Source organism: Podarcis filfolensis (assembly GCF_964270895.1).
Source record: "Podarcis filfolensis genome assembly, chromosome: 2".
In the NCBI taxonomy this organism is placed as follows: Eukaryota; Metazoa; Chordata; class Lepidosauria; order Squamata; family Lacertidae; genus Podarcis; species Podarcis filfolensis.
Window position 1 is genome coordinate 55685711 of NC_139605.1, and position 10993 is coordinate 55696703.

At 45.1% G+C, this 10993-nt stretch overlaps 1 protein-coding gene across 1 annotated transcript; it reads right to left on the reverse strand.

The window, feature by feature from the left end:
* Nucleotides 1-3201: 3201 nt before the first annotated feature.
* On the reverse strand, nucleotides 3202-9802 carry LMAN2 (lectin, mannose binding 2). The gene is made up of 8 exons (XM_083603675.1): nucleotides 9468-9802; nucleotides 8796-8914; nucleotides 8551-8668; nucleotides 7726-7805; nucleotides 7130-7291; nucleotides 6496-6610; nucleotides 6129-6248; nucleotides 3202-4169 (listed from the first exon to the last, which is right to left on the reverse strand). The coding sequence occupies exons 1-8, from the start codon at nucleotides 9745-9747 to the stop codon at nucleotides 4009-4011; spliced, it is 1155 nt and encodes a 384-aa protein (XP_083459801.1). The 5' UTR covers nucleotides 9748-9802; the 3' UTR covers nucleotides 3202-4008.
* Between the last annotated feature and the right edge of the window lie 1191 nt (nucleotides 9803-10993).

Sequence of the window (10993 nt, forward strand, 5' to 3'; positions counted from 1 at the left end):
TCCCCTCTCCTGCAGGAGAGGTGCTGGTGTGCCATTGGTCAGAAGCGAAGACGTATGTCGCGGGGGCGGGGATCTGCGCCTTGCCAGGTGTGTTTTTTTTAAATAAAAAATATGCTTTTCAGGTTTATACATTTCACTAATTTCACAATTATTTTAATATTTCAAAACTTGATTTCCTCCCCCCACTTTCTACGGTTCCTTAAATTTATTTTTTATATCTTCTGCATATCCAAATTAACTTAATTTGCTCATTTATTCATCTACTTTAAATATACACTGTACTCTTATAAAAAACTGCAGGTTATTACAATAATGTTTTGGACTATAATGCCCCTCGTGGGTTATGCTGACAGAGGACTGATGTGGGTTCCAGCGCAACATTTGTCAGAAGCGGGACTGATGTGGGTTCCAGCGCAACATCGTTCTGCCCGGATGCTGAGGTCCAGCGCCGAGGGCCTTCTGGCGGTTCCCTCATTGCGAGAAGCAAAGCTACAGGGAACCAGGCAGAGGGCCTTCTCGGTAGTGGCGCCTGCCCTGTGGAACGCCCTCCCATCGGATGTCAAAGCGATAAATAACTACCTGACATTCAGAAGACATCTTAAGGCAGCCCTGTTCAGGGAAGTTTTTAATCTGTGATATCTTAGTGTATTTTTGGTTTTCTATGGAAGCCGCCCAGAGTGGCTGGGGAAACCCAGCCAGATGGGCGGGGTACAAATAATAAATTATTATTATTATTATTATTATTATTATTATTTGGAAAGCATCACCTGGCTAGCGGCATCCCATCTCCCTTAGCACCTCCAAACCCCTTTAGACACTGCTGTCCTAGAATATGCCTCAGGCTCGCTCCCTGACTTCTGGAACAGAAACTGCTGAAGCCAGAGCATAAGCCTGAGCTAGTTTCTCAAGTATTGGGAGTGCAGAAACCCAGTTCAAAATGCACTGAAGGTGTGATAACAGGAATGGCCTGGATTTTCTGTCTTGGTCAGACCACACCTGGAGTACTATGTCCACTTCTGGGCACCCCAATTTACAAAGGATGTTGACAAGCTGGAACATGTGCAGAGGAGGTGGGCAAGATGGTCAAGGGTCTGGAAAGCAAGCCTTATAAGGAATGGTGGAGGGAGTTGGGTATATTTAGTCTGGTAAAGAGGAAACTGAGAGGAGATATGACTAGCTACCTTCACTGCCTCCCCTTCATGGATCACTGCCTTGCCGTGGCAAAGGGGCTTGAATAACTCAGAAAAGCTATGAGCTATGCCTTGCAGGGCCACCCAAGATGGACAGGTCACAGTGGAGAGTTTTGACCAAACAGTGATCCACCTGGAGCAGGAACCGGCAAGCCACTCCAGTATCCCTGCCAAGAAAACTCCATGGCCACCTCATGAGAAGAGAAGACTCCCTGGAAAAGACCCTGATGTTGGGAAAGATTGAGGGCACAAGGAGAAGGGGACGACAGAGGACGAGATGGCTGGATAGTGTTCTCGAAGCCAACAGCATGAGTTTGACCAAACTGCGGGAGGCAGTGGAAGACATAAGTAAGTGCCTGGTGTGCTCTGGTCCATGGGGTCACGAAGAGTTGGGCACGACTAAATGACTAAACAACAACCTTCAAATATCTCAAGGGCTGTCACGTGGAAGATGGAGCAAGCTTGTTTTCTCCTGCTCAGGAATGTAGGGCTTGAACCATGGATTCAAGTTACAAGAAAGGCAATTCCAATTATGTAACATTAGGAAGAGCTTTCTGTGGTAAAGAGTTGTTTGACAGTGGTATAGATGACTGCAGGTGATGGACTTCACTGGTTTTTTAAGCAGAGGTTGGATGAGCATCCATCATGGATACTTTAGTTGAGATTCCTGCATTGCAAGGGGTTGGACTAAGATGCCCCTTGGGGTCTCTTCCAACTCTACAATTCTATGATTCTAAGAACAAGCACAGAGGTGGGCAGAAGTGTGTCAACAGGCTCCTACTATGCCAGCTTTTAAATATCTGTTGAAAACTTTTATATTGAGCCAGGCCAATGCAAACAGTTAAGAATACACTCCACACAATTATTATTAATTACATTTGCATACCGCCCTATACTGATAGATCTCAGGGTGATTCACAACATATCACGGTAGTTCACAACATGGTCTACTGTTGTTGGTTTTTAATTTTTTGGTGTTAAACCTTTTATGATTTGACTGGTTTTATATTTTTATAAACCACTTTGAGATATTTTTATGATACAGAGGTATTTAAGTATTTTCATAAATCAGATATCATTGCCCAGTGGAAAGTTATCATTATACTTACCATACTTACAGGCTTCAGAGAACATATTCCTTCCATCTGCCCGGCTAAGAAGCCATCTGCATCTGGTCTTCCCTCAATTATTACCTAATGGCAACAATACTGTCAACTACCTAAACCAGGCTTCCTCAACTTCGGCCCTCCAGATGTTTTTGGCCTACAACTCCCATGATCCCTAGCTAGCAGGACCAGTGTTCAGGGATAATGGGAATTGTAGTCTCAAAACATCTGGAGGGCCGAGGTTAAGGAAGCCTGACCTAAACTGTTTCCATCTTAGCTGAACTATAACTTTAAGAACTGATGTATGAGTGTGTTTTCCTCCTCCCTTTTTATATTTTTTCCTTGTGTGTCATGTCTTTTAGCTTATAAGACTAAAGGCTTGGATTACCTTAAAACTGCTCTTCAGAGGCTCCTCTTTTAGAAACACCTGCCTGGCTGTAGTAAAAGACACTGACAAGAGTGTAGGGCCAACAGCAGAAGAACCTTCCAAGCAGCTGGCAGCATTTGTGTATATACATGCCCTCGCTTTATCATTTATGTACTTAAATCATTTTAATCTTGTTCTTTAAGGGAAAGTGATCTATGTTAAGTAAGCTCTAACTTTTCCAATTATTAAACATGAAGAACACTTAGCTTACTTAATGTGTTGAGAAGTGAGCAAAAAGATTGCAAATCTTTCTGCACCTAAAAATGCAGTTAAGAAATAAGGCTCTTTTTCTTACCGAACTCCTTACACACCTACATTTTTAATAATTCCCTGAAAATAATTCACCACCTGCAGTGTGAAGTGATACATACCATGTCCAACATGAGCCCAAGCCACAAGGCTACATCACATTAAAGGCCCCATTAACCCACCATTCTTACTCATACTCCATAAAATTAAGACAAACCAGCAGCTGAGGTCAGTTTTCCACTTTTATTTCACACACCCTCTCTTTCACCCATCATCTTGCAGATCCACACGCAGCTATGTGGCTATGGCAAGGTCCCACCACCAGAACCACCTAGTTCAGAAGTTTAATGCGATGATTCAGAGCAGGACCTGAATGTCTGTGACCAAATTTTGGCATATACTCCACAGTAACTGAAAAAAATCAAGTTCCCACTCTCTCAGACCAATGTAATCACAGGTTCCATCACCAAAGGGGGGGCGGGAGAGATCACATTTGATAGTCACCAGTTGTTTTGGTGTAAATTAGTCTCACTTTCAGCAGTAGAGAAAGAGCTGGTACTAAAAGGAAGTACCAAGGCCAGTGAGATTACAAAATACATTCAGTTCAAAACACCCACCTTGAAGGCGGCTTACGGGCCAGGCAAGAAAATTGCTGCCAGCAGTTAGCAGGACTCCGGAAATATTGCCCTGTTAGAGAAACACCAGCACATACTAGCTGGGATGCAGAGTCATGCCCCACAGAGCAGGAACACCCACCTCTAACCACAGTTCTTTCCCCTCCTTTTTAAAAAAGGTGTTAAAAGAGGGGCTGACGGCTCTGAATAGTATTCAGAAAGAGAGAAAAGGTGCTCCCCCTACCTTCCTGATTGTTCTGACATATGTTGTCGGGCTTGTGCTACCAGGTGGGGGGAAAAGATATGAAAATAATCCGTGTATTTCTCTGAAAGAGCCTTTTCGAAGCCAGAGTCTATACAATTCTCCCTCCCCCCTGTAAAAAATATTCCCAAATGCCCAGAATGTGGGCTTGCTTCCCCCTCTAGTAAAATCGCTTGTTCCGCTCCTGGCGTTTCTGGAAGACCACGGCTCCCACCACGGCACAAACAATGATGCCAAGCAGAGAACACAGGAGCAAGAGGAACACCTTCCAGCCCGTCAAGGGCCCACTGCGGAAGTTTCCTGTCGGGTCATCCACGTTATCTAAAGGAGAGGGGGTGGGAAAGAGAAGTGGAGAGAGAGAGATTTTACAACACACATTATGCTCTCAGGCTAGACAGGAAATGGGTTAATACAATCCCTAAGAATCAGCAGTCGAAATTTGCCAGGAGCTAGGCGCATTTTGCACCTGGCTATTGGCCACTTGTGACCAAGTGAAGATGCCCGGGTGCCAGGATGGCGCCTGACGTCTCCCATCATCTGGTGGTGCATGCCTGAGGATCCTTGGATCCTGTTTTCACACACTAACAACACAACACGCATTGCTATATTTTATCTGCACAATGAGAATGAATTTTAAGAACCGAAATGTCGTATTGAAAAATACGAATTTCAAGCCATCTGGCCCCAAAATGTCAATGAGGCATTCTATTTTGGTGAATGTAACCCTAGTATTAGGAGCCATTTGGTGCCCAGTTTATATACCTGAGTTTCTAACACTGCCAAGAATGCACAGAGTGTGTAGGGGAAAGAGGAGAAGGCATGCCCCCTGTCTCCAAATATTGCTCTGTTCCACCCTCAGCTGTCTTGCATTGAGCAGGAAGGCCTGAAAAGGGGCTTCTAAGCATATTTGGCTGAATGTACTTGGAAATCTCCCTGTGATCAGCTACCCTGCGTTATCAAGGTTCCTGATCACAAGAATGCTTCTAAGTATGCTCAGACAACGGTGATAAAATGACGTTCTCAGTGGTGCAGCCACAGAGGCAGACTGGTTGGCATTAACCCATGACAGGGCCTTTTCATTGGTGGCTACTAATTTGTGGAATGTCCTCTCTAGTGAGGTGAGCCATTCACTAGGAATTTGAAAACATTCCTGTGTGTCCAGGCATTTAGTGACTGAAGAATACTGCTCTTGGCAACTCTGATACCATAGGATGAAATAATGTTTTTAACTGTAACTGCTTTTAGAATCCCCACCCCCAATTGTGGATATGTTTACCACCCTGGGGAGAGAGGGTGGGATAGAAATATAATAAAATAATAAAAATAAATTTAAAACTTCCTTCATATCTTTACACTCATGGATGGTGGAGGAGATGGGGATCACTGGGGTATGGATGGCACATGCATACCTATACACATTTTAAAGTATTTTTTTTAATCAATTCCAACTTTTATTATTATTACTTAATTAAATTTCTATACCTCCCTTCATCCAAGGATCACAGGACAGTTTCCAATATTAAACACAAAAATACATAAGAAAATAGCAAACAAAGCAATAACCCCCACCTACAGTTTAAAAGGACATAGATTGGCTAATTAGCCAAAGGCCTGGGAGAAGAGGAATGTTTTTGCCTGGTCCTAAATATATTCAAGAAGGCACCAGGCGAGCCTCCCTGAGGAGAGCATCCCACAGGAGGGGAGCCACTGCAGAAAAGGACTGTTCTCATGTTGTCACCCTCTGGACCTCTTGTGCTTCCAGCATGCACCATAGCACATTTCTTTACAAAATACACATTGTTTGAATGCAGGAACAGGATTACAGATTGTCAAATTCTGAGCTGCAGAAGAGAGCTTCTGGAGAATGATACCCAGAATTAAATTCAAGCCAGCAACATGATACAGATTTTATGCCTATCCAAGTAAACACATTTTACAACAATTCCAATTTGGGACCTTCAGATTACAAATGTTCATAACACATGAACAAATATTTACTCAGAGGATGTAACTGAATTCAGAAGGACATAAATACTAGAACGTATGTTTAGGATTATAGCTGTCATTGCACTGGGATTCCTAAGTTCTCCCTAGTAAAAGGGATCAAGATTTTCATTTCAGTCTACCGCTTCAAGCTAATCAAGGGTCAAGCGCAGCTCCACGAAAGTGAATGCTGACCATTTAGCATGTCCTGAAGAGATATGGGGATGCTTCCTCACATGAGGGAGCGATCTCCCGTTTGCTTCATGAGCATTCAAAGCAAAAGTACTAAGAACTCACCTTTTGGTGACTTGAGAAGGCTGACACTAGGCTCAATTTTTGTCCAGTCAATGTTTTCTTCCTCTGGTGGATGTTCCACCATCAGCTGAAATAACTTCATTGAGATGATGTCATGATTGTCTAGGAAACAAAGACATCAAGTTGCAATGTGGTGGTACAGCTTATTTAAAATGCCATCTCTTAGAGAAAGAAGACTTTTTTTAATAAAGAAGCTATTAATTCAGGAAGTTGACTTAAGATCCTCTAGTACCCAGTTCAATAGTACAAATGTATTGTCTTCACTTTACCTAAAAATGGCTCTACTTTACCTATAACACCAGATCTAGGCAACAGAGCCAATTCCACCTTATTGGCAAGCAGCCCTTACCAGATAGATCGCCTGTACCAGCAGAAGCCCCAAAGAAGTAACCAGTGGGCAGACGGACTCCAGCAACATCAAAGCAATTTTTCCATTCATTTTTGTCTTCCACATCAGTCATCACCTGCAAAATAAGTGTCATCTTGGATGCGAAGAACAATCCAAATTTCACTCTCCCAACCACATAAAAAACCTTACAAGCACACTAGAGCTTCAATTCTGAGGAAGAGAAATTAACCATACCACACTATATTGTCTAGACAATCTGTTCTATATTTTGTATCTTGATACCTTTCCCAAACTGGACCTCTCCAAATGTCGTGGATTACAGCTTTCATCATCCTTGACCATTGCCTACCCTAATACCACCTACTGGAAGCTGCTTTGCAGGCATTGTTGATTCCTATTGCATAGCTTTTCCCAAACACCCAACTAGGTGGTTGTCAGGCACTTGAAAACCACTGCACAAAGCATTTTGCAAACTCAGTGCTTGGTACTTCCAAATGATTGAAAGGCGAGTTGTCAAAATTGGCCCACAGAGTTGCAGGAGAAAGATATGAATCTGGCCCACTGGGACAAAAAGGTTCCCCACCTAAGGCAACCCATGAAGAATGCACTCAATGTAGTACCCCAGCCAACTTACTGTCAGACGTCCCCGGGAGTAACGGATAGCCAAAAAAGTGTCATGGTTCCGATTACGAATGTCAGCTGTGCAGCCTGCCAGCTCTGTCCAGCGACCATCTTTGCTATGGTCGTATGTCAGGGATCCATTGTTCACCATGGCAGAGATGTATGGAAACACACGCTGCACAATAAAAGTAGCATGGTTTTAAATCTTCTGCATGTAGCTCTTACCCTAAATACTTGTGAAGCAAACATATATGCATATGGAAGCTCCACTTGTCTGTGAGACAATTCCAGTTAGTTAATATTAAACCCCATAAAGTTGTATCGTGGATCCCAAACGCCTTGCGAGCCGAACATTTTGGCTCCCGAATGCAGCAAACCCACAAGTGAATGTTCCGGTTTGCAAAAGTTCTTTGGAACCCAAACGTCCTACGCAGCTTCTGATTGGCTGCAGGAGCTTCCTGCAGCTAATGGGTAAACCACTCCTTGGTTTCCGAACGTTTTGGAAGTCAAACTGACTTCTGGAACGGATTCCGTTCAACTTCCAAGGTACGACTGTGCTTGGCTTGCAAGTACAAGCAACCCTCAAAGCCAGTGTGTGTCATTACTTACCTCTGTAGCTTCATCATTTGGGTAAGTGTCCAGGAAAATGGCCAGTCCATGGAAGTTATCTTTGCTGCCAAAGACAGGGCCTGAGCAGGACAAAGCAGAGTATGGTGACTAGAACTGCATCCTTGCACCACTGAACAACATAATCCAGCCTAGCAGAACTCTACAGATTAATCTGTAGAGAGCATCATTGCTTCCATACAGTTTGAAGCACTTGAATGTTGCCAGCAAACATTGTAAGAAAGGTTGTGTTATTTTCAAACATTCTGCACAAAGAATATAACTATGATCAATGTCCCTCAACTTCTTGAACAGCAGCTTTTCTACTATGGCACATGCATTATCTCCTATAGAAACATGTCAAGTATGTAAGAATTTAATCTAGTTGTGAAACAACAATAAAGCATTTGCACACACATTCTTAAGCAACAATGAGCTGATATGTAATTAAGAATTCCCAGAAGACCATGCAGCAGTGCTCACCCAACATTCTTAAGAGCTTACTATGAAGGCCTAGTTTTCACTGAGATGGCAAACCTGTCTGGGCTGTGCCACTACAGACCGCAGGTAGGAGCTCACATGACTGAATGTTTCTCCATTTAAAAACATCCCTCTACACAAATATATATGGGAATAGGCATAAGGCTGCAATTCCATATATATATATATGGGAATAAATATCACTGAACTCAGAAGGACTTGCTGCATCTTATAATGCTATGCTAGTTTAAGCAATTTAGCTCAGAAACTATCCACTCATAACTGCATTTGGGGCCCAGAATTCATCACCGTGGGATACCACCCTGACTATTCAACCCACTTCAGTACCTGCAGTAAGGCGCTCCCGAGTATACCACAGAGCAAAACCATCTCCGTGCAGATTTTTCTTGCCTATTCCATGGATCTTGAAATGGACATGGAGCTCCCAATCCTTTAGGAAGCAGGGCTAGAAGACAGAATATAGCAGCCCTAAACACTTTTGAGAATGATTCACACTTTGGGTATTGTTAAGTAGGCACGATCACTGCTAGTCTCATCCCACTACCACTTTTTCCATGCAGAAACACACTCACCACTCGGTTCCAGATTGAACCCTCCTTACTGCGCTCATCAGGGGTCAATCGAACATACTGGCTGGTCAGCATTGTACTCCCCTGGAAATCCCAGAGGGGCATTGAACTGGAGCCAACCCCTAAAACAAAGAAGATACCATGGAAACCAGAAGTTACAGACTAGGCACAAAACCACCACCTCACAAAAATGGTGGGAACTGTGTTCACTTGTTCTCCCCGTTCTTTGGCCATGAATAGTCAGCAGAAACCGATTATTCATGGCAACTTGTTGGACATGACTCCATTAATTTATAATATATTATTTACCAGGCAACTGGGGCTTTCCTCTGGATCTGTAAGATCTGTGTATTACACAAACCACAGCCTCCAATCGACCCCCGCCCTGCCCCTTCTGGCCTTCAAACTGAAGGGGCTCTCCTGGGCACAGAAAGGTCCCGCCTGGTTATTTATGAGGGTCCTTCGATAATGTGTGCAAAACGAATAGTACTGTCTCCGCGGCCCTTTGGTTTTCCTCTCTACTTCCTGAAGTGTCAAAACCAAGTCTTCCCCTCGGCCCAACGCGGCCTGAACGTTAACCAGGGGCAGCCAGGATGGAGAAAGGCTCGAGAAAGGCGGGCGAGAAGGAAGGGGCAGAAGAGTCGGGGGGCAGCAGCCGCTGCCCACCCCACGCACCCTGGTAAGGCTTGATGAGCGAGTGCTCTCTTTTCAGGTGCTCGTTGTTGCCGTCTGTGAGCTCCGCAGCCCCTCGAGGCACCGACCCGGCCAGGAGGAGCTGGAGGAAGAGCAGGGGCGGCAGCGCCATGGCGGCCGCCGACCCCCGCAGGCACCGCGCGGATCCACCGCCTCCCCGACCCACGACCATCCTACTCCCTCCTGCCCTTCTTCTTCCTGCTTCCGGTCGACCCTTCGCCCGGAGGTAAAAAGGAAAGGGAACCAAGGCAACCGAAACCATCGACGTCGGAAACTCTCCGGTCTCTGTAGGCCGGAACTCCGCCCCCCCCCCAGCGGCTGTAGAGATAGGTAAAGTGAAGAGTGAAACGTATCCTCCTGCTACCGCATTCCGGGGTTCTGAGAGCGCAACGTGTCGGCTTGCGAGTGGTTGGAGCGGGTCAGTTAGAAGTCGCTCCTCCTCCTCTGCTGCCCCCACCCCGGAAATATCGGGCGCTGCAAGGTTTTCGTGGACTGCTGGTTCTCAGCCTCAGCAGCACCCGCCCTCCAATCTGCAATATGAGGGTTGTTAGCAATGGACTACCTAGCAAGGTGGTTGTGAGCTGTTTCTCGGCCGACTTCTTCCCTCCTGGTTGAGTAAGGGAACAACACTGAATTGAGGAGTGGGTGGTTCTAAAGCCTGCTTAGAGCTCCAGGGCAATCCTCAGGGATGGCCCCACCCGCAGCTTCATTTCCCAGCACAGCTGTTCACGAGGGCAACCAAAGCAACTTCCAGGTCCCCAGTCCAGTGAGAAGCCGTAAAAGGGTCTTGGGAATCCCTACCACTCAAAAACTCGTGCCTTCTCTAACACTTTGCTCAACTTTAAACTGGATTCTCTGTATTTTTGGTTTTGGTTTTTTTAGGAGAGGCCCTTTTAAGGTAGGAGGGGGTGTCTCTCCCTTAAGGAAGCATTTAACATCTATCAAACAAGATAACTTCCCTCTCAAAGATATGTGTCAAAACCACAAGTGGTGGGGCTCGCATCTTGTCAGAATCCTAGATCTAGCCACAATCGTCTCCAAAGGAGCCAACTCTTAGAGGCCGTGGGGGCTTCGGCCCCCACAATAAAATACTTGCAGGCACCCCAAAAGTTGATGGGCATTCCCTTTCAAATAGTGTGTTTGAACTGTGTCATGTGATCGATTATGCAGGGCGGGGCTTACCTGGGCCCCCACAATCTTTTATTCAAGTTGGCACCCCTGATCTTCTCAGTAACTGAATGTGGCATCCAGGTCCAAAGGAATACAAATGACTTCATCCGCAAACTGGAGGACAGGCTGAGTCCTCCTAATTTGGTTTGCTCTTTTTTCACAACTTAGGTTGGCTAACCATCCAAACAACATTACTTTGCATCTGGCACTGAGCTACATGTGACTGTGCCTCTTTCGTATTGTTTCACGCCACCCAAATCTCCGAGAGTTGCGAGATTCCAGGCACTTACCCAGGGTTCGTGTTTCATTTTGGGAATGAGGCAGAGTGTAGACTGTGG

What these genes read in the sequence shown, in the direction of transcription:
- LMAN2 (XM_083603675.1), bottom strand. Translation starts at nt 9,747, where the DNA reads ATGGTTTCGGTTGCCTTGGTTCCCTTTCCTTTTTACCTCCGGGCGAAG. An exon ending in GTTCAATCTGGAACCGAGTG is followed by an intron (nt 8,669 to 8,795) that starts GTGAGTGTGTTT and finishes TCTGTCTTCTAG; the next exon opens with CCCTGCTTCCTAAAGGATTG. An exon ending in CAAATGATGAAGCTACAGAG is followed by an intron (nt 7,292 to 7,725) that starts GTAAGTAATGAC and finishes TTTATTGTGCAG; the next exon opens with CGTGTGTTTCCATACATCTC.